The 27,028-nt window shown below is 35.6% G+C and overlaps 1 protein-coding gene across 1 annotated transcript; it reads left to right on the top strand.

The window, feature by feature from the left end:
• Window positions 1–868: 868 nt before the first annotated feature.
• On the top strand, window positions 869–23,068 carry LOC125809291 (triacylglycerol lipase 1-like). Its single transcript, XM_049488947.1, has 9 exons — window positions 869–1,027; window positions 1,509–1,619; window positions 13,924–14,064; window positions 20,146–20,256; window positions 20,353–20,496; window positions 20,581–20,621; window positions 20,712–20,788; window positions 22,112–22,207; window positions 22,620–23,068. Exons 1-9 carry the CDS (start codon window positions 869–871, stop codon window positions 22,943–22,945), a joined length of 1,206 nt encoding a protein of 401 aa, XP_049344904.1. The 3' UTR covers window positions 22,946–23,068.
• Window positions 23,069–27,028: the final 3,960 nt, after the last annotated feature.

Below are 27,028 nucleotides of genomic sequence, written 5' to 3'. Positions count from 1 at the left end.
GTAAGACGTGTAACTAATTTGAGTGTCTACTTCATTAACCATTTGTAGTGTCTTTTATAGACACAAAAGGGTAATACATTACTTGGAAAATGGAACTTGCTACAGTATTTTTACTTGGTCATTAATTTGCCACAATTTGAGGCTTACCTGGCATTCACTTTTACAACAAATTCCATTTTATTCTTAGTTATAATTTACACACTTATCACATTCCATTTTGAACCTCTTTGTGTGACAATACCGCTCTGTTTGGATCATTGTTTTATAATGTATTGTATTCTATTGTATTGTATTGTACTCTATTGTACTGTACTGTATGGTAGATACAATGTTTGGCTAGATAGTATTGTTTGTTGTTGTTTAATAATATTTTAATTGTTTGGTTTGATTATATCGTATTGTATTGTAATTTATAAATTTACTAATATATCCTTAATTATTCTAGGGTAGGAGATTTGACTAGAACTAAATAATATAGGGTAAAGGGTAAAATAATATTTTGAAATATTATATAAAGATATAATTGGAAAAAGAAATTAAGTAATAATCGGAACACACCAAATCGATTATTCCATAAAATAGGGGTTTTCGTTGTTACACAACAACAAAATTTAAGAATACAATATAATACATTTTAAGTAACAATCAAAATAAATATTATAAGTATAATAACGATACAATATAATACAATACAATGGATAACAATGATCAAACATAGCGTAAATGTTTTTATAATTTTAGGCTAGGATTGGAAAGTCAACAGCAACTTGGTGTGAGAGATAAAAAAGAATATGATTACCTCACTCCTCACCTCTGCTGTCGTTGCTTTACAAGCACATGCTTCCAGGTCTCTTCGTGGCCGGAGAAAATGGATCATCCTCAGGCACTTGCCGCGCTTATTATGTTTCTCCTGTTCTCTGTCGGTGATTTCACCGCCGTTCCACAACTCCGGCGAAAGTCTCAAGTTACAGGAGGTCTATGCGCTCACCTCATACAATCTGCTGGTTTCCCTTGCACAGAGCACCAGGTACCCTTTCTATCGCCTCCATCCATGTCTAATGTATATATAACATGCGGATAATCTTCAGCATTAACATCTTTTCCTCATAAATCTCCAATGTATGTGTGTTTAGACAAGGAGCGTTGGGTAAGTTAATTACTGATTAAAAATTGCAGTATAATGATTTATCTCAGCATTGGACTCGTAAGTGTGCCTGAGTTGAGAGATTTAGTTAGAGATGATACATGTATGGCTGATTGATTGATGATTTCTTTTTATCCAAATTGTGGATTTTTTTTCTTTCTGGAGTTCAGTTCAAATATCCTATATGGAAGCTATGAAAAATATGAATTACTTGAATTCGAGGTACATAGAAATATATACATAGTGTTCCTTGAGATGATATTCTTTTACTTTATGCTGTATTCAATCATAATAGCCCTTGCGTGACACTTTTAGTCGCTGATTCAACTGATTTTTTTTTTTGGTGTGTAATGAATCCACGTAGACTAAGACAAAGGATGGTTTCCTCCTTGGACTTCAACGTGTGTCATCTCGCTCAACAATTGTCAGAGGAGAAATGGGTCTTCCAGTTCTGCTTATCCATGGACTCTTGATGGTAATGTTGCTAACAAATCTTGAACTTCGTTATTTGCTACCTTTTGAATACTAGGACTTTATTGCAGTTTTGTAACCTGTTTGTAACATACTTAAATTCCTATATATATATATATTCTTCGTCTCTGCCTGGCTTGTTTGATTTTCAGCACAGTGCTCTGTTGTAGGATCTATGCCCTGAATCTTATAATGATTGGACCAACCTAAGCAGCAGTATTTCTCCAAATCAGTCAAAAAATTTTCTCTGTCAGAAGTTTACTATATCTGAATATCGGGTCTTTACTGGTTGAATTGGCTTCAGTTATCACATTCTGGGATGACTTCATGTTCCTAAAAAAGACTGAAGCTTAAAGTTTGAAGGGATAGCAAGAAGTAAATATGTTCTTTTTGAGATAAAAGAGGCATTGTGTCTTCATGAAGGAGATTGTATAAGAATGCTGTTGGAGAGATACCTTTGTGGAGAGCATCTTAGGTTAGGTGAGATAGGTAGGATAACGTCAAAGTTCAGCTGAAGCATCTTGAATAGCATTTAATCTCTTCATTTTCATAGATACGTTACCACCCGTGTCAGCACGGGCTCAACATGAAGAACATTTCGAGTATTTCAAAATTGAATAAATATCAATATATATTTTATTTACAGGATAACAAAATAATGCATCGTGTTGAAGGCTAGTTGTGGTGTAGTCTAAGTTGTTGTTGTCTTTGATCATAAGACTGAGATCTGTTACATACTGAGACCTGTTACATAAGTTAGAGAATGTGAAGGATTAGCATTCATGAAAATATCAGATTGGAAAAAGGATTGAATCATGGTTAGTTGTCACACATAAGCATAAGTAAAGATTGTCACTTCTATTCTTAAGTTTATAATAAATACACGTAATCAATCATAAGAGTAGTTTATATATATATGGAAAGGATGCAATAAATAATTTGAAGTGGTTTAAACATTCGGCAGTTGTGTACAGGATCTCAAATCCTTTTATTAGCTTTCCTTTGGTCATCTTCGGCCAAACATAAGTGTATCTCTTCTATTTTATCGCAATGATTTATTCACAGTTTTTAATGATATATTCCCTTCATCTTCTTTTGTTTCTGCACTTCTTCATTCTCTTTTTAACTTCTCAATAGTATTGCGAGCTCTTTTCATTTTATCATCTTCTCAACCGGTATTACAGTTTTCAGCTTTCCTCTTTCACCCTTTGCCCAACTCTTAATCTTTTTCCAAGTTCTTTTGACCGCTTTGTTTCCTTGTTTGACTTAACCTTTTGGAGTTAGAGAGTAACGCGGTGGTGACAAAAGGGTAGAATTCGTCTCTTTATCAGAAAGAATAGTGAAGTTTTGCTATGAATTTAAAATTTTACTTTACAAGCTCATAGGTATTATAAATTTTACTAAAAGCCACACTCAAGTATACAAAAGCCTAAGTGGCTTTCTTTTCTTCCTGCTTTCTGTCATAGGGAGTAATCTAAGTGGATTCAAACACGTGAAACTGTGGTTCAAACAGCAAAAGAAAAATTGTTTTCATATTCTACTAATTAGTTAAGTATTAATTAATCTGAAAAGTAGCAGACATTTTAATAAAGCAAAAGCTTAAAGTACAACAAAGATAGCCCGTGCCAGCATGGGCCCAACGTAAAGGACGTTTTGAATAGTAAATGTCAAGATTTGATACCAATTAGAAGTTGGATTGCATGTACCATAAGATGCAAACCGTAAACATACCAAGATTGAGAAGATAAGCTTATTACATATTAACTGCTTGATGGATTGAGAAGATAAGCTTATTACCTATTAACTGCTTGATGGTATTTGCTAAGAAGTCAAGTTTTACAAAATAGTTATGTACAATATATTTACATAAAAAAATGGGATGCATCCTCTCGGTTGTTGTGATCTTTGACCATAAGATTGAAACCTGTTATGTAAGATAGAAAAAGTGAAAAATTAATATTCATATCATCACAATGACTTGAAATATACGTGCATATATACATAAAAGGTGTTGTACAATTACATCAATAGTTATAATATAACTAATATATCAGGCTGATGAGGCTTGCTAGGTAGTAGTTGTTGCGGGGTAAGTCGAAACAGAGACAAATTAAGACACACATTGTCAAGTCACTTTCTTTGAAACTAAGCACAGAGAAAATGAGCACCTCATGTGATGAGAACTTTATTGCTTTGTCACATTCAATATTAGACAGTCATAATAAGATTAATCCTTCTAAGCTGGGTACAAAGCTTAGACACCAGGCATTATAGTTAATCACACAATGTCTTTTTTCTGAAATTTTGATGGATCCTTAAACTAGTACTCGTCAACAACAAAGAAGACCTGTCCTAAAATATTCTATCACAAAGTGAAATCTTATATAACTGCTTAGTTAAGAAAACAAATGGAAGGAAAGTTAGCAAGAGAAATAAAATTTTGGAAGGTAGAAGAAATCCACAAAGTGACCAAATTCACTTACTTGTAGCCCCTGTTCGTAAAGTTCTCATTTTCTTTTCTCCTCTTCCTTCATTCCAGAATCCAAAAAATTAAAGTAAATAGAGAGAGTTAGCTCTGTCATTCACAAACAGAAAGACAGCTTGATGTAGATTAGGAAATTAGAAAATTAGCTTGGTCGACTATGATCTGGAAGAAGGCTTTCGGGGTGAACATTTATGAAATGTGTTAGTGAAAAACTTACAAGATAGCAAAAAATACAAGATTACAATTGAAATAAAATGAAGAAACAGAAATCTCTTCAGGCTGAGGCGCGGATATCTCGCTCTCTTTAAGGAGATTCAAGCCCACTACAATAAATGTTTTTACCGGTCCAGCAGTAGTCCTCTTGACTTGTCCCCTCCAGGATACAACAATCATTATAAAGTCTTGAGCTTGGTCTACCACTGATTTGTTGTCCACCATTTGGAAACGAAAAAATCTACTAGCCACATATTTTTTCACTCCAGCCTCTTCAGTATCATACTTACTCTGCAATGCTTTCCAAATTTTCTTTGCACTAGAGTAAGTTCTATCATAATAATCATAAAAATTATCAGATAGACAATTGAGAAGATAATACTGACACTTATAGGAATCACCATTGTACTTTTCCACTTTCTCATGATGAGAAATAAGTTCATCATCCTCCATGGAGGAATCATCAACTTTATTAGGATTCTTCTCAGTTAACACATAAGAAACATTGAGAAGACTTAAGTAGAAAAGTACTTTACCCTTCCATCTCTTAAAATGGTTACCATTGAACCGAAATGGCTTGTTAAGGTCTCCCATCTTGACATCCGCGGTTTTTTCAATTGTAGCCATATGATGAATCTCCTTAAAATTGTTAGTGAAAAACTTACAAGATAACAAAAAATACAAGATTACAATTGAAATAAAATGAAGAAACAGAAATCTCTTCAGGCTGAGGCGCGGATATCTCACTCTCTTTAAGGAGATTCAAGCCCACTACAACAAATGTTTTCACCGGTCCAGCAGTAGTCCTCTTGACTTGTCCCCTCCAGGATACAACAGCCTTCACAAAGTATAACTCAACAACTCTGGACAAGAGATGAGTCCAAAGCTCCACAAAAAAGAACACCTCCCTTCAACTAATAAGAACTCTCTTTTTGACAAACTTTTTTCTCTCTATCTTTTTCTTGTGTGTTGTGTCCCAAACCAAATGAAGACCACCACTATTTATACTAAGAGAAATCTTCCTAGAAATTAATAGGAAGATAATTGAGTGGTAAATAGTGAAGATAAATGGTCTTAGGAGTTACATAGGTTACAAGGTATAATGGAGAAAGAATAATGGAGAAGTAATGGCAAACGCCACCAACGGCTAAGAGCTACTTCAAGAATTGGAATTGTAACATAACAGACAGTAACTCCAAATGGAGTAAAGCAGCACCAAGTGCCACCAACGGCCAAAAGCAATTACTCCCCACGTTCTGCAAATGAAAGTCAACAAACGTATGCAAAGGTAGGAATGAAACTGCCCACTTACTGCAGAAACAATCAACATTCTTCTAACTCCAAAATAAAGCAAATTAATATATTAAAATATTAATATTAAAATGCTAACAAACCAACAAAATGTATGGTGATAAGTTCCTCTTCAAATTCCCCAACAAGCACATGGCTGAGCAAACCTTACAAGGGCAGTGGAGTTGGAAGAAATAAACTTTCATCTTGGAGTGGTGGAACCCAATGGTAGGGTCAAGGGTGTGTACCTAATAGCACGATGTCCACCGGAACTTGGATTAGAATTGTCGGAATCCCTTTGTATCTATGGTTACAAAAAGTCTTCCAAGAAATTGGAACCCTATGTGGGGAATGGGTGGCCACAGAAGAAGAAACAGAGCTAAAGAACCACATAAAATGGGCTAGTATCTTGGTTTCCAACACCGGGAGGAATATACCAAAAGAAGTCTTTACTTGGTTGGTAGTCAAATAGGCAACACTAACTCAGGAGAATCTCATGAATAGGGGCGGACCCACTCGGCAAAAAATTATCCGACATATATATGGTAAATTTTTTGAATTTATGTAGATATAATAATTTTGAACCCCCTCATGAACAAGAAGAAAGTTGTAGTGTAGTGGTAGATCTCCTTTTAAATAAATTGGCCTTCGCGTCCAGGGTTCGAATCCCATGTAAACCCAAAAAAATCCAAACATGCTGAAAGGTGTCTGCTAACGAAACTAACTTTTTGTACTTGTCCCAACAGGACAACAGTGATTTGGTGGACCATATGGAAAGAGAGAAATTTGACATGTTATGAGAGCATTAGTAGTCCCTTACACAGGATTAAAATGAATTGAATTATCATTTTTTTCTATTGGTGCAGTTCTGAATATGTAGATGATCCTATAACTATTATAGATATCCTAGGTTCTTTGTATCCTAGGTTCTTTGTAATATTGGTGCAGTTCTGAATATGTAGATGATCCTATAACTATTATAGATATCCTAGGTTCTTTGTAATATTGGTGCAGTTCTGAATATGTAGATGATCCTATAACTATTATAGATATCCTAGGTTCTTTGTAAGATGAAGTAGGATCTAGTTTAGTTTTGTTGAGTATACTCAACTGTATGCAGCTCCATAATGTAAATTTGGGATCCCAGCCTTTAGTGCTGAAGATTTATACACAAAACTGTTACTTTGTCAAAAAATACCAAAAAAGTGGCGATATCTCGAAATGGTGTTAAGTACTATTTTCCAATCTGGTCGGAAAGTAAAATCAGATTTGAAATGATAGAAGAGTTGCTGAAGAAGAAAGGATAGACAAGGACCCAATTAATCCTGTTATTTAGAGGATAATAGATTGTTCCTACTGTTGTGATTTGTGAAGTACAACAATCCCACTTTTCTTAGGATCTGCCAGCAATATAATACGAGGAAGGGATCAATTCAAAAACTCCCACAGTGTTTAAAAGAGGAGCACATGAGAAGCATGTGACCACTTCAAATGAAATTGAAAAATTGGGCCAGCTTCTGAAGCCCAATAAAGAGCCCATAGTTTCAAGAAAAGGTGGGCCTGGTTTCTCAAGCCTAGTCATTTTTAATAACTTGGTCAAAAGCAATGGTTTGGAACAGAATAGATACATCTCTATTGAAACTCCAGAAGTTCAATATCTCCCGGGAACAGAGTCAGCAACCATGCAGATTAGAAATCTATCGATAATTGAGGATAGGGAGACAACAAATGTGTGGATAGAAGGCGTGTCAGGAAAAGTAACAGTAGAAGTTGAGCAGCAATTAATAGAACAGCTGACAGGGAGTTAGGGGAGAAAGAGACCGACAATATCGAAAATAGATTAATTGAGGCTGGGAGAGAAACTTACTTCCTATAGTAGGGGAATGGGATATTGAGGAGGCAGAACCACTGCAAGTCCAGCAACAACAATCGATAATATGCAAGGGAAGAGAAACATCATTGTGGGTGAAGCAGAATATGATCAAACTAGGCAAAGTTCTTAGAGCAAATTTTCAAGGACTTGAAGAAGAAGCTCTGGAACTACTTCTACAGGTTGATAGTTCTCGACAAGCCAGAAGAAGGGAGAATGTGAATTTCTGTAAGAAGACAAGATTTAGAGATTCTCAAGAGCTAAAAAGTCTTGTGTCTTTTGATGTCAAATTCAAAAACAATGGGGATAGGAGCAAGGGGAGAAGTGAAACAAGCAGTAATTGATGAAGTTCAAACTTGTCTCATGGAGTGTTACGGGATTGAACAATACGGATAAAGGAGATTGGTTATGATTTTAGTGATAGAATGGAATGTAGACATTATTTGTCTGCAAGAAACTAAACTAGAGGGGAATTTATATGAGGAGGTGAAACAAATTTGGGGAGGTCGATGGGTTAGATTTGCTTGCTTAGAAGCTAGTGGCACCAGAGGGGGTATACTGTTGCTACGGGACAGCAAGGCATGGAAGGGAGAAATCATGGAAATAGGTGCTTACTCATAACCTGCAAATTTGAGGCACAATTGCAAGACTTCTCTTGTCATATCACTGGGGTATATGCTCCTAACTGCTACATAGAAAGAAGATTAATATGGGAGGAGAGTGGGACAGTAAGGGGTCTGATGGAAGGTCCTTGGGTAGTATGTGGGGATTTTAATGTGGCCAGTTTCATCTCTGAAAAGACCCTTCGGGGTGGCCCAGTGGTTTGGGCTTGGGACTTCCATGTTGGAGGTCTCAAGTTCGAAACCCCTTGCCAGCGAAAGCAAGGGGTTTGCCTTCAGGGTCGAGCTCGTCGCACCGGACTTGCCTAGTGCAGGTAACCTCTCTTATGTGGTTTGCGAGTTATTGCATAGGGGCGGGGGTTTTACCCTGTGCGCACCCAAAGAGTATCGGCTCCGGGTTTCCCTTGTCATAAAAAAAGATTCATCTCCGAAAAGAGAAACTGTCTAAGAAGTTCAACGGGCATGAGCGAATTATCTAATGTCATTGAAGACTTGAAGCAGATTGATATACAACTTGAAGATAACAATTATACTTTGTTCAAAGGGGATAACCAGAAGATAGCCTCTAATAGCCTCTAGGATTGACAGGATCTTGTTTTCAGGAGAATGGGATGAAAGCTTCAACAATTTAAAACAAATGCCACTGCAGAGGCTAGGATCTGATCACTCACCTATTGTCTTAGAGGGAGGATTGTGGAACAAGAACAAAAACTACTTCAAATTTGAAAATTGGTGGCTTGGCACAGAAGGATTTAATGATAGAATTAAGGAATGGTGGAGCTCTTTCAACTTTTCTGGAAAGTTGGATTTCATCCTTGTATCCAAGCTTAAAGCTCTCAAAATTAAGCTTAAGGAATAGAGCAAGAGTGAACAAGGAAACCTGGGAACAAGAAGAAGGAATTTACTCAATAAACTGGCAGAGTTTGACAAAATCATGGAAGAAAGAAGGCTTACCGAAGAGGAGAGAGAAAGGAGGGCAACAAGTTTGTTGGAGTATGAGGAATTGATTAGAAATGAAGAAATATCTTGGAGGCAAAAGTCAAGGTCATTGTGGCTAAAAGAGGGTGATAGAAACACCAATTTTTTTCACAAAATGGCAAATGCACACAAAAGGTACAACATTGACCAACTCATGATTTAGGGGGAATTATCTCAAGATCCAGGAACAATTGAAGGGGAAATTGTGGAATATTACAGAAAGTTATATTTTGAAACCACAAGCGGTAGACTAGCTTATTTGTTTCCTAATTGTCATTTGTCCCAGTCTAACAAATGAGGAAAAAGAGATGCTACAAGGGGGTTTTGAGGAGAGTGAAGTTCTGAGATGTCTAAAGCTATTTGCAACAAACAAAGGACCTGGCCCAGACGGCTTCACAATGGTTTTCTTCATAAAATGTTGGGAGATATTGAAGCAAGTCATCATGTTGGCTCGACAAACACAAAAGGTTTGAAAGAAGTCTTAATGCCACTTTCACAACTCTCATTCCAAAGAAAAAATGAGCCAAAGAGTTGAGGGATTTTAGACCGATCAGTTTGATAGGCAGTATATACAAGTTATCCAAAGTACTGGTAGAAAGGTTAAAAGCTGTGATAGCCAAGTTGATTGATCAACAACAAATGGCCTTCATCAAAGGTAGACATAATATGGATGCAATGCTAATAGCTAATGAAGTTGTTGACTCCAGTCTAAAGCATAAAAAGCCTGGAATCTTGTGTAAGCTAGACATGGTGAAGGCATATGACCATGTTGACTGGGAGTACTTATTGGATTCTATGAGAAGAATGGGTTTTGCTCAAAAGTGGATACAATGGGTCAAATATTTCATCTCAACAGTAAGATTTTAAGTGCTTATCAATGGCACACCGCATGATTTTTCAGTGCAGAAAGGGGTTTAAGACAAGGTGACCCTTTGTCACCCTGTCTCTTCTTAATAGCTATGGAGGGTCTTAGTAGCATGATCAAAACAACAAATATGAATGGGTGGCTCAGAGGATTTGATGTGGCCAGAATTGGAGAAGGGAATTTGGCGAAAACTCACTTGCAATATGCCGATGATACTCTGATACTATGTGATGCTGAAGGGGATCAACTCAGGACCTTGAGGGTGATTTTGGTACTTTTTGAAGGAATTTCTGGGTTGCACATTAATTGGAGGAAAAGTTTCCTATATCCAATTAATGAGGTGCAAAACATGGAGATTTTGAATGCAATCCTAGGTGGGTAATTGGGGTATCTACCCACCATCTATCTAGGGATGTCATTGGGAGCAAAAACACAATCAACTGAAATATGGAATAGTGTGAAAAGAAATTGGCAAGATGGAAGACTTAGAACCTCTCCGGGGGAGGCAAACTAACTCTCATCAACTCAGTCCTTGATTCACTCTCAACCTACATGATGTCTATTTCCCCATTCTAGATGAGGTTATTAATATGTTGAACAAGGTGAGGAGGAAGTTTCTCTGGCAAGGAAACAATGAAAGGAAGGGTTATAATCTGGTCAAATGGGAAGCAGTAATAATTGGGAAAAGACAAGGAGGATTGGGAATCAAGAACTTGTAATTCCAAATCAAGTCCCTTAGAATGAAGTGGTCATGGAAGTATAGCAATGAGAACCAGACTCTATGGAGGAATGTTATTAATGCTAAGTATGAAGAGGAAGACCACTGGACGATGAAAGAAATAACAACACCCTATGGAGCTAGTTTATGGAGGTCTATTAGAATATTATGGAAAACCAACATTAAGGTTAAAGTTGTAAATGGGGCTAAAACTGATTTTTGGAAAGATGAATGGCATGAGGCAGGAAGACTGGAAAATCTGTTCCCCAGATATTCATGCATTAGTCTCTCATCAACAAAAGACTATTGTAGAATTTTGGACATCCCTTGGATGGAGATTAACTTTAGAAGGCATCTAAATGACTGGGAGATCCAAAGCGTTGCAGATTTCTTCAATATTATCGAACAATTCAATGGACTGGAGGTAGGTCAAGATACCTTATGGTGGAAAGGTAATAAGAAAGGTCAGTTCAAAGTAAGTAATGCTTACATGTGGATGAATCAAACACCTCAATGCATAAGCAATTGCTCATGGAAAGGCATCTGGAAAAACGAAACTCCACACAAAGTAGCCTGCTTTATCTGGTTGCTACTTGCTAGCCAAGGAAGCAGCTCTCACGCAAGACAATCTGATGAGGAGAAGGATACCACTTTGTCCTAGGTGTTCTTTTTTTGTGGGGAAATGGCTGAGACAGTTAATCATTTATTTCTTCATTGCAAAGTCACTGGACAGCTATGGAGGATTTTCTTAAATCTCAAAGGCATCTCATGGACTATACCTGGAAATATTACCGAAGCAATGCAGAGCTGGGAGGAAGCTGGTGTGCAAGAAAAAAACAGAGATATATGGAGAATTGTCCTTGCCTGTATCTGGTGGACAATTTGGAAGGAGAGGAATGCTAGATGTTCTGATAGCATAGAGAATAGTATGCAAAAGATTAAGCTAAACTGCCTTTTGTTACTATGCTTTTGGTGTAATCAAATATATTCAAGTGACACTATCTCCATAATTGATGTTCTAGATTCAATTTAGATAGGAGTTGGCAGGATTTTGAAGTAAAATTTGTAAATATGGTTTTCAGTACAACCTATGTACTGTTTGTGAGAAATATATGAAGTTACCTGTTCAAAAAAAAGAAATTTTACTATTAAACAAAACAGTGGAAAAACAGTTTTGAATATGTCAATGTAGGAAACTCACCCAATTTGGATATCTTGCAGATGGTTATAGAGCTGCCACCTCTTGCCAAAATAAATGGATGAACTTCCATTGATAGAGGCAAGGATTCATGAACTTTAATTTCTATGGAAGTTTCATGATAATTTATTCAAAATAATTGAAATAAGATGAGGAAAAAGCTAAACCTGTTTCGAATATAAGTAATGAGTTTCTCATGAGAGGAAATTTTGCTCGCTTGAAACATTAGCAGCCTCATAGGCCGATCCATTAATCAATTTGATAATAATTAAGCGGGCAACACGATACTATATGCTCGTTTCTGCTTTGTTTGCTCGTTAATCTGCGCTGGCAGAGCCTCTTTCCTATTATCTTGCATCACTCTTTATAATTTTGGTTCAATATTTCAACAACACTAGTCTATTTGCTGATTTAAAATTTGAATTATATGTTTAACATTGATTAATATGCATATATGTCGACATATTTCAGCTTCTTTAGCTTCTGACTCAATCTCTCAATTTATGGTTTCAGTGTTTCTGTTTCCTCCAACAATCCTTGTTGGGTTTCAAGAGGTTCATGAGTTGCTGTTTTGCATGTATTAATCATTGTTGGATCCTTGAAAGCATTCACTTTTACTGCTCAAAAATTTCATAGATAATCAAAGGGATAAAGCATTCACTTTGAAATTATATCTGAATCGGAAAAGGGTACGAGTTTGGTGAATTACAGAGAGAAAGGCATGTATACAATGCACGGAAATGGAAATAAGGCTTATCACTTTGGCAAGCTGAAATGAGGAAAATACCCTCATTTTTCAGTTGAATGACAAATAACCAGACATGTTGAAACTGTCCTTTCTATTATATAGAAATAAAGAAACAAAGCAAATGATGTGTCAGTAGAATAGTTCTGTTAATCTCAAACTAGCTCAATCTTATTAGATGTATTGTATGGTTGTTTAATGTTGTATCTGCTATATTGCCTTACTTTTGAAGTACCTTCTTGGTACTCAACAATCAATTATATACCTTATCTTATAATTTTTTTATCTACTATTTGACCTTACTTCATTAGGAAACGCAACTCAAAGTTAATGTTTTCGGATCTTAGTATTAGTGTTCCACATGGACTGAGGGAGGGGGGCGTTGTTTCCTTGTATGGTTTTGGGTAATCCTCATCTCAATAGCTTTAGAAGTTGAGTTCAAGGATGCACATTGAGCTTGAGTTGAAATTTTAAATTCAGGGTTTGAGGCTATGGTTGTTCAGGTTCATTTTCTTTTGCATATATTCAGGATTTTAATGATTAATAGTAAGATAGTGCAATGTAGAATAAAGGCGCTCAGGATATTTGCAGCTTTTATGTTTTGGAGTCTCAATAAATTGAGCATTTATGTAGTAATAACAAATAACCATCCTGTTCAGAGACTTTATATGAAAAACAATATTCTTTGGCACTCAGGTAATAGTAGCAGTAAAGAAGGCATGCTCTGTTTCTTCTGTTAGTTTGGATGCCGGGTGGCCATAACATGCCATAAACACATTTCTCAGAATAATCAGTGAGAAACAAATTTAATTACTACAACAATGTCTATTTGGGCCATTTTCTAGCACAATCACAATTCTCTATTATGAGCGGTGACTAACCTCCATCTTATGGGAACTTCAGCCTTGAAAGTTCAGATCATTTTATATTCAGCTAGTACTGCTTCCACTGATACGTTTCTTTGCATGTAAGGAACTTATGTAGATGCTCAATTTAGATAATTTTAAATCATCTGAAGAAAAAGGAAGTGTTTGAAATACTCTCAAGCTGTATCAGAACACACAGCTCAGTAACTAGTGTTAACCATTTCCCAATTCACCAAAGGTAGCATACCCATGTTTACTAGTCATTCGAAAAGTAAGAGTTAAGTTGGAGTTCTTTAAGGTAGCAAGTCATTTGGATTGTAACAGTACAGTTTATAGTTCTTTGCTTGAAGCATACCAATATCCTACAAGCGAGTACAGAGCGATACTTGCATTTATGGTACAGTTGACGACTGATCTATTCCCCAACAACTGAACTTTTGCAGAATCTTGATTTATGCAGGCAGGTGATGCATGGTTCATGAATTCTGCTAGTCAGTCATTGGGCTTTATCCTTGCTGATCAAGGTTTTGATGTCTGGGTTGGAAATGTGCGTGGCACACATTGGAGTCATGGGCATGTATCTTTATCAGTGAAAAATAAGGTATTATTTCTATCTTATGTATGTATAATGTATACGAATAGTTTTCTAGTTTTGCATATGTTTTGTCCTTCATGAGGTAGTCTAGAAGCTGCCAGGAATCATACTTGATGGGTTCAACCATTATTCTTTAGCACTGAATCCATTGCACAGTGGAATCATGGGTTCAAATATTTTTCAAAATTTTAGTGATCTTTTACCTATATATTTATACACTGTTTGAAAAATGATATATTCAGCCGAACACATTCATTTCACATTGCATCCCCCACATGCATTTGCTTTGCATGCCACGGCGAAGCCTTTGTTTTCCTGCCTTCTTAAAGGGTTGGCTATCTGTGACATCGGAAATAAAAGGCTGAGTCATGGAAAGTCTACGGTAGACCCTGGTGGTTTTCTTTGGTGATGATAATAATAATCACTTTTTGACTCTTAAATTATCTACAATAATTTTTGCAAAATTGAAGGAGAGAACACTGTATATACGAGTCAAACGATAAGCGGAACAGCTCCAAAGAAGGAATCTAACTGTGCGAAGCTGAGATGCTCAACTGGAACAACCCCCACTTGGAGTTAAATTGTCTTGAAGTTTTAAATCTGTTGTACACGGGAACATGGTACATGATCTGGGCTTAGGCTATTGTGTCATATAATAACAGAAATTGAAGAACAAGAAACAAGAGTAATGTCAAATTATGCTCAATTAGTCATTTATCAAACATGAGTTGCACTCTAAGCTACTCTGCAAACAGATCTTGCGGAAGGAACAATGGAGGAACTATTTTATTGATCTCTTTTGTTTTTGCTTCAACTGGAAAAAGAATACAAGCTTGACTATATATAGTCTACAATTAGCTCATTCAGCTGTCATCTTTCCTCTAATCTAACCGACTCAAATTAGACAGCTAACAACTCCACTAACAGTCCACTCACAGTGACTCTAACTAACTAACTTTGGCTAGTTTTAATACTCCCCCTCAAGCTGGAGGGTGAAAAATATCGAGAACCCCCAGCTTGGATAACAAGAACTGTGTTGTGCCACTCCCAACCCTTTTGTCAACAAGTCTGCAAGCTGAAACTTAGTGGACACATGAACTGGATGTATGAGGCCTTCCTTGAGCTTTTCCCTAACAAAATGATAGTCGATCTCAATGTGTTTCCTGCGTTCATGGAATATAGGATTCGCAGCAACCTGTATAGCTGCCTTGCTATCACAGTAGAGCTGTATAGGAGTTAATACATTCACAGATAAGTCCTTCAATAATCCAACCATCCAGATGACGTCAGCAACTGCATCAGCCATGCTGCGATATCTGCTTCTGCTGAGCTACGACTTACAGTCTGTTGCTTCTTGGATTCCCAAGAAATCAATGAAGCACCTAGTTGTAGAACAAAACCTGTGACTGATCTCCTCGTATTAGGACAGCCAGCCTAGTTTGAGTCACAGTGTACTACCAAATTTTCTATGGGACATTTTCTCAGGAATATGCCCAACCCTAACCCTGGTGAACCTTTACCATATCTTACCACTCTTAATGCAGCCATCCAATGTGATTGCTTAGGCTGTTGCATAAACTGCCTCAGCAATTGGACGGCAAAACAAATGTCTGGCCTAGTAATTTTCAAGTAAATCAATTTCCCAATGAGCTTTTGATATCTGCATGTGTCTTCAAATAAAGGATCATCATGGACTCCTGTGCACTCATAACTGTAGTAAGCTTAATATTGGCCTCCAGTGGTATGTGAGTAGGTTTGGCTCATGCTAATCCTACATCAGATATAAGTTCCAATGCATACTTCCTCTGATTCATCAAAATCCCATGTTGAGACCTCAAAACTTCAATTGCTAGGAAATACTTTAATTCCCCTAGATCTTTGACTTTGAACTAACTGTGCAAATACTTCTTTGCATCATCAATAAGTTTAATGTTGCTTCCTGTAAGTAGAATATCATCTACGTGTATCAATAGGATCACAATATCACCACCATAGTGTTTAGTGATGAAAGAATGATCATGTGAGCTTTGCTTATAGCCTGCATCAAGCAGGGCAGTGGTCAATTTAATGTTCCACTGTCTTGAAGCTTGCTTAAGTCCATATAGTGACATTAATAATTTGCACACTCTAGTCTCCCCCTTACCATGAAATCCCTGAGGCAAAGACATATAAACTTCCTCATATAGGTCTCCTTGTAAGAATGCATTGCTTACATCCATTTGAAAGAGATTCCAATCCTTAGATGCTGCCACACTTATAACTGTTCTAACTGTTCCCATCATTGCTACTGGTGAAAAGGTTTCATGGTAATCCAAACTTTCCTTTTGAGTGTATCGTTTTGCTACCAATCTTACCTGTACTTGTCAATGTCTCCATTACCGTTGAGCTTGACTTTGTATACCCACTTGGATCCTATGGGGTGCTTACCAGGTTGCAATGGCATTAGTTCCATGTCTGATTCTCCTTTAGGGCATTGATTTCTTGCTGCATGGCATCAACCCATTAAATATGTTGAGATGCCTCTTCAAATGTTCTTGGTTCTTGGACAGCTGAAAAAGAGCTCAAATAGGCCTGATATTTTCTAGATAAGTGTGTATAACCAATGTAGTTAGCAATGGGATATGTGCAATTTGTTACAGATTTAGCAGAAGTAACATAATCATTGAGCCATATAGGTGGTTTAACACTTCTTGAAGGCCTTCTTGGAATAACTGGAGGTGGAACCACTTGTGCATCATCAGGGACATCTGCATGAACAACTTCATTGATGGCTGTAGGATACCCTGGTGGATCATCATCAGCACCTGCAAGTTCCATAGCTCCTGAACTTGTGGTTGTAGTGGTCTCAACAGTCAAATAATGTGGATTTTTAACTTGTACAACTTCTTGCATGATTGTATCAGGAAAGTAAATATTTTCCTGAGTATGGTTTTCTTCAACAGCCAAATCATTTACAGCTCCAAGTGGTGTGACAGCAAACATATCTTCAACCTCACAATGTGTTCGATCCTTAAAAGGAAACATTATTTCTTTGAATGTTACATCTCTGCAGACAAACAGAAGTCCAGTATCACATTCATCTAGCTTGTATCCCTTTTGGTTCTCACAAAAACCTATCATGACTGCTCTTCTAGCCCTTTCTTGAAATTTATCACCTCTAGGCAGCACACTAGCAAAACAAAGACATCCAAAGACTTTTAGGTGATCAATCTTTGGTTGTTTCCCAAATAACACTTCATATGGTGATTTGTCATTTAAGACCAGTGAAGGTAGTTTGTTTATCAGATACACAACAGGTCTTATACATTCCCCCCTAGAATCAGATGGGTATTCCACTCTGAAACTTCAAGGCTCTAGCCACCTCTAAAATGTGTTTATGCTTTCTTTCAACTAGCCCATTTTGTTGAGGAGTGTAAGCACAACTAGTTTGATGAATGATTCCTTTTGAACGAAATAAATCAACACATTGAGAATTAACAAATTCCCTACCATTATCAGATCTAAACATTTTAATAGACACATCAAACTGATTCTTTATTAATGACAGGAAATTTTGCAACACAGTGAACACTTCACTCTTTGACTGAATTAAGCAGACCCAAGTATATCTACTGTAGTCATCTACCAATGTAACAAAATAGTGCTTCATTCATATGTAGGCCTTTTATAAGGCCCCCAAACATCCAGGTGGACTAAATCAAAACAGGCTATAGTCTTAGTGGTACTACTTCGAAATTTAAGTCTATGTTGCTCAGATAATGGACATATGTGACAGGTGTCATGGACATGGGAATGCACTTTCCTCGGAAGAGAGGAAATGTGTTGCATAGCTGCACAAGATGGATGTCCAAGCCTGTAATGCCATAAAATATCTTCTACACTGCTAGAGATCTTAGTTGAAAGATTTGTTGATGTATCTGAAGTTGGACTAGTGATAGATTCTTTGAGAATGTATAAGCCTTCTCTTTCCTTACCAATCCCCATGACCTTGCCATTGGAGAGTGCCTGAAATATACAAAAATCAGGGAAGAAGGTAACAACACACAAGATAATTCTCTGGTTAGCTTGGAAACTGAGAGTAAATTGAATTTAAACTCAGGAACATGCAACACATTGTGTATAGCTTGATCTCCCATAATCATTGTCTTTCCTTCATTGTTGATTTGAGACATGTTACCTGTAGGAACCTGGACTTAAAAACAGCATGTGGACTTCTAAGTGTGAAGTAAGAAGTTCCTTAAATGGAGTAACATGATGAGATGCACCTGTATCAATAATCCCGTCATGCACTAAGGCACTGGACAGTAAAGCAGGGATACCTGCTAGATTAGCTGAATACTGTGATGGCTCTTCATTCCCCATCATGTGCAACATCTAATCATATTGACGATCACTGAAGAAATGGCCCTGTGAGGAGGACGGCTTTGCTGAAGTGTAAGTGGAGTTAGCTCGAGGCCTGAACCCTGATGAACCACCTCTAGCAGCAGGCCTAGGTGGTCGATAACCACCTGAGTTATGTTGAAATCGACCCTGAGGTCTGTATCCAGTGGGCTGATTCTGAGTATTTCCAAAAGAGTTGGAACCATCACCTTGAACACCTTCATTAGATCTAGAATATCCTGCACCATCATTACTATTGTCCCTCTTATGACTCTGGAATCCAGGAGGATAACCAATCAAGCGATAACAATTGTCCTTTTTATGGTTTCGATACCCACAATATTCACAAAAAAGATCAAACCTCTGAAGACCACCTGAAGCTCCAGGTTCCTTCTTAGGAGATGGTTTATAGGTTTGTGATTTCTCTGCTAGCAAAGTCACTGCCTCCTTGGCATCAACAACTCCTAAAGTTCTTTGGCTCTCCTCTTGTGATACTACAGCCTAAGCTTCATTCACAGTAAAAATAGGATTCCTTGCCAGAATACTACTTCGAATTTGACTATAATTTTCATTTAGGCCCATAAGAAATTGCAGCAGTCTTTGAAATCTTAAATGCTCCAAATAAGGTCGTGATTCCCCACAGTCACACTGAGGCAATGGTGCCATGATATCTAATTCATGCCATGAATCCTTCAATTTAGAGTAATAAGTAGTTACAGAATCCATACCTTGCCGTAAGGTTGCAATATCAGTCCAGAGATGGTAAATTCTCGTTAGATTCGATCGATCAAAACGCTCCTTGAAGTCAAGCCAAACTTGTTTCGCATGTGATGCATATAGGATCTTCAGCATTAGTTCAGCTGCAACCGTACAACCGATCCATGAGAGGACAATCGCATTGCAGTTTTCCCACAATTCAGCCAATTCACCTTTGTACTGATGCTTTGCACATGTTCCATCGATGAATCCCAGCTTGCCTTTGCCTCGAAGATAAGCTTTACTCAATCAAGGAGTAGTCTTCGATCCCTTATTTTCCTTAGGTGTACCCATGTAGTTCCTATTTACAGAGGATTGGGAGGTGTTTCGGAGACCATATTTTGTAGGTTCTCCTTTTTTTGGCATATCTCTTGTATATGGCCAAGTTGGCCTTGTTATTATGAATGAAATACTTTACTTGATTAAAAAAACAGAATTAAGGAGCAGTGACAGAAATAACACAATACATAGCATGTAGAGATTAAGATATATTCAGCAAATGAGTAGATAAATCATGCACTTTTAGTATGTAAACTAGTAAAAAATCATCAACAATTTGCATATGATACACAAGTTTTTAAGAATTCAAGTTGGCTCAACAACTCTGTTTGAAAGTTGAAACTATGATGATATTCTTCTTTCCACATCAAATCATCATAGATAACCTAAGTAATATCGTATATTTTTACTTATTTTTTTGCCAGTTTAATATACTTCTACTAATGATGTTGGCTATGCCAGTGAACTCTTTTTCATGCTTAACCAATATATTTGTCATATTGGACAGAGAATGTGTCAGTTATTGCCAGATATTTCATGCTTTTCTTTGTTCTTATGAAAATATAAATTATTGCAGAAATCATATATGCAGTTCCTGATGATGTGCTAGTTACCAAATAAAGACAACTGTTTGTATTGGAAATGTCTTACATCCTCTATTGATTGTCTTAGGAATTTTGGGACTGGAGCTGGCAAGAGTTGGCTCTTTATGATCTTGCAGAAATGATTCGATATGTCAATAAGATCACAAAAGCAAAAATATTTGTTGTAGGACATTCACAGGTTTGATTCTTTCATAGCATCTATGTCTTATGTAACTGTAAGGTTTTCTATCATTGACATAGCATCTTATGTTTCTTTTCCTCATTTTATACTCAGGGAACAATCATGTCTCTTGCTGCTTTTACTAAGCCAGATATTGTGGATATGGTCAAAGCTGCAGCACTCCTTTGCCCTATATCATATTTGGATCATATCACCTCAGATTTTGTGCTTGGATTAGTCAAAATACGTCTTGATGAGGTGAAGAAATAGTGGCTCGCCTTGTTAGTCTCACTATATATACAACTTCAGAAATACTCTGACAAATTTTATGGTATGCATTAGGTAATTCTTGCATTGGGGATCCATCAACTTAATTTCAAAAGGTTCTGCAGAATCTTTCACTTCTTTATCCAGTGTTCTTATGATCTTCTAGTGCCTTCCTTTAAACTTTTGACACATTATAATTTTTGCAGTAATATGGGGACTCAAATCATGGATATGATGTGCGATGGGCATATTCACTGTGACATCTGGCTTAGTGCTATTACAGGTTCTTCTTTATTATACATTCTCCACTTCTAGGCATTTCCTACTTGTTCTGTACAAGTTCTCTATTGTACTTCTTAAGTTGGATATCAAGGTATAGGTTTAGCCGGTTGATGTCAAAAAAAATAAAATTGGTTGGTTCTACCATTCTTTTGTCACTAGCATCTTACTGAGACATTTGTTTGCTCTATTATCTCTGCAATTTGGTAAAATGATTATTTTTCTGATTCTAACTTCCCATCATAAGCTTAGATTGGTCAATTGCTGGTCTAGAATGGTTCGGCTATCTTAAGCAAGAATTGGCCAGTTTAAGAGAATATAGATTCTAGTAACATCTTAAAAGTCAGCCTCCAAGTAATTTCGAATGTGTCCTCTATGTGAACTTAGTTTGCTGCTTAAAAGTTTCAACTGCCACTCACACTAGAGGATTCAATTTTTCATTATATGACTAGCCTTGGAACAGCAATACTTCAAGATTTGATTGAGTACGTTGGATATCCCTACTCCTATTTTAGCAACTATATACTCCCTCTGTCCCATTTTATATGACTTACTTTCCTTTTTAAGTCTGTCCCAAAAAGAATGACACATTTCTATATTAAGTAACAATATAACTTTAAAATGCTCATTTTACCCTTAATGAAATGATTCTAGTCACACAAATATCTATAACTTATTTTAGACCACAAGTTTCAAAAGTCTTTCTTTCTCAAACTCCGTGCCAAGTCAAACTAACGCATATATATTAGGACGGAGAAAGTAAGATTTAGCTATATTAGGCAACAATTCAGTTGATGTAACATAATTAGGCAACTTTATTGAGGATAGTATCCGGAAATCAATGGCAAAAGGAAATGTTGGAAGTAATGTAACACTGTTTCTTAAATACATAAGGATTGGAAGATTGTTCTTAAGCATTTTTAAGCTTTCTGCCTAACTATAGTTTTTTACAGTGGTTGAAAAAACAAATAACCTGAGCAAGTTTGCTTGAAATACTTGATAGTCATGTTCAACTTCATGCATAGCATATTGGCTTATCCTTATATAGCAGGTTCTTTATTTATATGGTGTACTGGGCTTGGTCATGGAATTCATTATCAAAATATTTCATCCCAAATTGGAATTTTTTTTCTTGCTTTGTAATATTCAGTTCACATTAATTTTGTTTCATTATTTTATTCACCATTGATATTTTTTATCTCTATTGATGGTAGTATGGGCTGCTTTATATTTTTTTCCTTTCTTCTAAATGAAGCACTAAACTATCTCAAAAGTATGAACTGTACTATGTCTTTCCGTACTTTCTCGATGATCAATATTCATGCAGGCAAGAATTGTTGCTTCAATGATTCACGGATTGATTTCTATCTTGAATACGAACCTCACCCATCATCCTCGAAGAACTTGCATCATCTCTTTCAGAGTATGTACATACTTTCAGATTATGCAAAATATAATATGCTATTCTTCTTATTATTTTTTAGTGGGATGGGAAATAGTAAGTTTGGCCCCTGGGGTTGGGGTGACAAGGACTGGATGTCAGATCCAGTTTAAATCTAGAACCTTGACCACTAAACGAGTACTTTGGGTTTTGTCTGCTATTCCCTGTTCATCTCAATTTCTTGAATCAGCTATTTTCAGTTTTCATTTTGTCAATATCTCCCGAACAAGGTTTAAATGAGGACTCTCCTCTTCTTGGGCTCTGTTTTACATCCTTAGTTTCGCCAAATATGTCGATGTTGTTATGATCTGTGCTACTTTGAGTGTGTTCATGTGTCGGGCAACTGCTCATATCGTCATTCTCGTCCTTATTTTCCTGATCCAAAATTTTGCAGTGATCCGTAAAGGGAGTTTTGCTATGTATGATTATGGAATGTGGAAGAACCTCATGCGCTATAACCAACCAAAGCCCCCGGTATTTGATATCAGCCAGATTCCCACATCATTGCCATTGTGGATGGGTTATGGGGGCAATGACGCATTAGCAGATGCCATCGACGTCCAACATACACTAAAGGGGTTGAAATCCAAGCCAGATCTGCTTTATATTGAGGAATATGGTCATATTGACTTCCTCCTGAGTACAAGGGCAAAAACAGATGTTTATGACGATATGATTAGATTTTTCAATTCTGTACAAAAGGTTAGCAGTTTTAAATAGTGGCTGATTAGTATGTGTCATGTGTGGTGGCCCCGGCCTCTTCCTTGTCCATAGGATGATGATGTAGCTCGTGCTACCTCTTCAGATCCAAATAATTTCTGGCAAATAAGGTGTGTATATAAAACCATTACCAATCATTGTATATGTGGTTTAAAAGTGTGCAGCTCTATCAGTTCCTTCAGTTTTTAGGCAAAAGCTACTCCCTAAGCACATCTAATCATTGTTGTAAGGAATTTGCTACCTGTTGGCTTTGCCACTGCTTAATACTCTCCTCCGCCCATTGTCAAAAACAGTCGGTCATTTCCACAGCTTTAGAAATGTCTTTTTTGAATCTGCTGAGTGCTGAGGAAACATTGAGGGATTGTTTGGTACGGAGGAAAATATTTTTTTATTTCTTATGTTTTCTCTGTCAAAGTTTTCTGAAAATGTTTTCTAGGAAAACAAATTTCTTAAAATTGAGGAAAAATGACTTCCCTAGTGGAGTAGACAACATAAGTTTCACAATTAGCATTTTACATTTATTGTGTCTCCACCCTCCAGCACACCTCAACTTCAACTCTACCTTGGTAGCCTCCATCCCCACCATTCCACACCCCTACTCTCACTTCCATCTTTCATAATATTTGTTTAGATATAAAATCCCCCCACATGACCCCCCACCCCACTCCCATTGTCTTCTCCAAATCCCATACCCTTTTACTAAAACACCTGCGCATACCCCGTTCCCCTACCCCCACCCATTGTCTTCTCCAAATACCTTTATCTTTGTTTTGCTAAAATATCTGGGAACACACCCATCTACACGCTGTTCCTTTTTTATTAGTGTCTTCTTCAAATATTTTTTGTTTTTTTTATTCTAATTAGCAAGTTTAGAATTCACCAAATATTAAACTTGCTTCTCAGTAAATATTAAATTCTTTTATGAAAGAATCTCATTAATAATTTAATATTTAAATTTTGAAATGGGTCTATTCCTAAATTTCTAAAATAGTTTCCATCATTTTCCATCATTTTACTATAATTATTTTTATTCAACAAGTTGGATATTTAAGTTTGCAGAAATGGTGGCTGATAATGGGAAAGAAGAAGAAAAAAATAAAAAAAAAATGACTAAAAAGGTCTTTCACGCGCACTCAACGAGTGTATTACACTCACTAAGACATGTAAGCAAAAAGTGTCAAAATGACATAGCAAGACCCTACATGAGGTGTCTAAAATGAACATTGACCACTTGAGGTGCCTAAGTGAAACGTCGTGCCAACTTTAAGGGGTCACCGATGGGTTAGGCCTTTTTGGGATAGTTGGGTATTTAAACATGTTAATGCAAGCATTAAATTCCTTGTGTTACTAATACCTAGAAATTCATAGTATTAGTATAGAGTATATAACCAAAAAAAAAACATTAGTTATACATAGCATAAAAAAAGTATAACATCAGAAAGCATTAGTTATGCATAGCACAAAAAAAGTATAACATCGGAAAGCATTAGTTATGCATAGCATAATAAAAGTACTATAACAAACAAGGTATTATCAATACACATAATTAATACCTACATTATTTTTGATAATACAATCTACTAAATGACCCCTTACATATTAAGTCATTCATTTATCTCCTTTATTGGAGTTACTATGAAGTACTATTGACATTTTGTTGAAGCCGTAGGCAACCATTGTTGAATCACAAATCTTCAAAATTTGAAAATCAAATTCCTGCAAATAAGCTTCGTTTGAGTGAGTATTGTTGCTACGCTCAGTTACATAATAGTGGAGAATGACTCTTCATATTCAACTTTTAATTTTGAATAGTAATGGACAATTACTATTCAAATGCAGATCTAGTTTTTTTTTAATCTTACATTTATTGAATCTCTAATGTGTACGTTAATGATATATAATATTTTATTAATTAGGTATTTGATTTAGTGTAAGGGCAAAATGATAATTCAACTATACACTTTCGAGTTTTCACTTTTAATAAGTAATTATAATATATACAAAGATTAAACCATTTGATATTAAAAAATTATAGGTATGAGTAATAATTAACATTCAATAATCAAGCAAAAGAATGCATCACATTCTCATAAATAATATCTCTAAGTCAAAAGTAGACATTCTAATTTGGACAATTACTACTTAACTACTTATGGATCCAACAAATAATCTGGAGACTGGAGTTTGACAATTTTCCAGCCATAGTTAAAATTTTACATCAACAATAAATAGCTTCTCATCATAGTAGATAGACGTTTGAATAGTTAATATAAATTGAGCAACACAAACTTTTCAAAATGACTTATTCTAGGTATATAATATATAATTATATATGGTCAATTTGAGGAATGAATGTTTCAACACATGAATAATAGACTAATAAGGTCAATAGATTATACATATAAACGAAAAGTTAAATAAAAAGACAACCTCAAAATCACATACTATGATCCATCATTTATCTCCAATTCGGTGGCCCAGTTTATTTTAGGATATGGATTCTTTTATTTTTAAAAAAAGTCATATCGAGAGCCAAATAAACATATCAAATTAACTAATTAATCTTTCATCAATAATTGGTAGAACATGAATTGTATATCACTGATTTCTTCATGTAGGACACAAGATATTTCAATAGAAAAACAAAATCATAAGAAAGTATATCAAATTATTAAAAAAAAGCACATATAAAATATTTTGACTGGACAAGGAGCGGATAAAAACAAAAGGAAATTACTACACATACAAAATGATGAGCAAGATTAGTTTTTTGCATGATAATCTCTCATCCTCCTCTTATCATTTACATGAAGACCATGCTAGGCATTTTATAGGAGCAGCTAGGATGACCTTTGAATAGATAAAATTATTTTGCATTAAATTAGTTTAATGGTTTTAGTCCATATCAAATTTATTTAATGGAAAAACTCTTCAAATACTCTTGATTTTTACAGAAAAAAAGAGAAATTGATTATTAATGTGAATTTGATTCATGTATCGATTTAAATGAGTTTAATCTAAGGAAGTGCAAAAGTCATTAACATTTTTATTAAAACGATACAATTTAATATTTAAATTAAATAGTTAAATGTTTTTATAACATTTTAATTTATAGTAGGAGTAAAATCGTAATTTAACTTTTAACTCTTTTTTTTTCACTCACAGTAATATTTCTCATTTATAGTAATATATGATATATGATAATTTTTCTTAAAAAATTAAATATCGGGTCATTGAGCTCATAAAAAAATACAGACGGTTTTTAAAAAAGAAGAGCAATAAATGTAAAGAAGAAAAGGGAGTAAGATGCTTCATTTTAGGGCGGCTGAGATGGTAGATGGAGAAAGAAAAATAAGGGATGTGGACCATTTGTGTGGCTCCACACCAATCATCCTTTCCAATAAATATCCATACCTCTTAGGGGTTGTTTGGTACAAACATTGATAACGCATGGATTAGTAATGCAGGATTAGTAACGCAGGGATTAGTAATGCAGGAATTAGTAGTGCAGGGATTATTTTTTGTCAAGTGTTTGGTTCATTGTTTCCCACTTAATCTTGTGTTTGATTTAAAACTCTACAAAAAAATTATTTCCTATTATACCCTTGTGTTATTATGAGATTGTTTATTTCATGTAATTGAGTTAAGGTAGATAACCGGACCATAGCACTACAGTAAAAAAAATTTAGAAAATAACAACAAAGAAGTGTTATATAAATTGAAACAATTTTTTTTTTTTGTGCATAATTAATAACAAGAATTTAATACTACACAACAATTGAATAAAATTCATAGTAAAAAAAGAAGAAGCTAAATCTTTATTTATTTATTTTTACAAATTTTAACATGTATAATTATTGTATATGGCAACCGGATGTTGACAAAAGAGTTTCAACTTATCAAAAATGAAGATCTAAAAATATACTTATACAATTTTATACCAAAGTCCCTTATCCAGATAATAATTAATCAAAGTTGTTGTGGGACAATATATTTTTTTTAGGATTTTCTATTTCATTTAACTAGTTAAGTTAAATACATACATACATATATATATATATATATACACATATATATATATAC

The sequence above is a fragment of the Solanum verrucosum genome, unplaced genomic scaffold, assembly GCF_900185275.1.
Source record: "Solanum verrucosum unplaced genomic scaffold, falcon-dt-bn FXZP01000062.1, whole genome shotgun sequence".
NCBI lineage: Eukaryota > Viridiplantae > Streptophyta > Magnoliopsida > Solanales > Solanaceae > Solanum > Solanum verrucosum.
Note: the sequence above shows the minus strand (reverse complement) of the source record. Positions and strands in the feature narration are given on the sequence as shown.

Bases quoted from the DNA above. Each gene is read 5' to 3' on its own strand.
- LOC125809291 (XM_049488947.1), top strand. From the start codon at position 869: ATGGATCATCCTCAGGCACTTGCCGCGCTTATTATGTTTCTCCTGTTC. The intron at 20,257-20,352 runs GTTTGATTCTTT...TTTTATACTCAG, and splicing joins TTGTTGTAGGACATTCACAG to GGAACAATCATGTCTCTTGC. The intron at 20,622-20,711 runs GTTCTGCAGAAT...TAATTTTTGCAG, and splicing joins CATCAACTTAATTTCAAAAG to TAATATGGGGACTCAAATCA.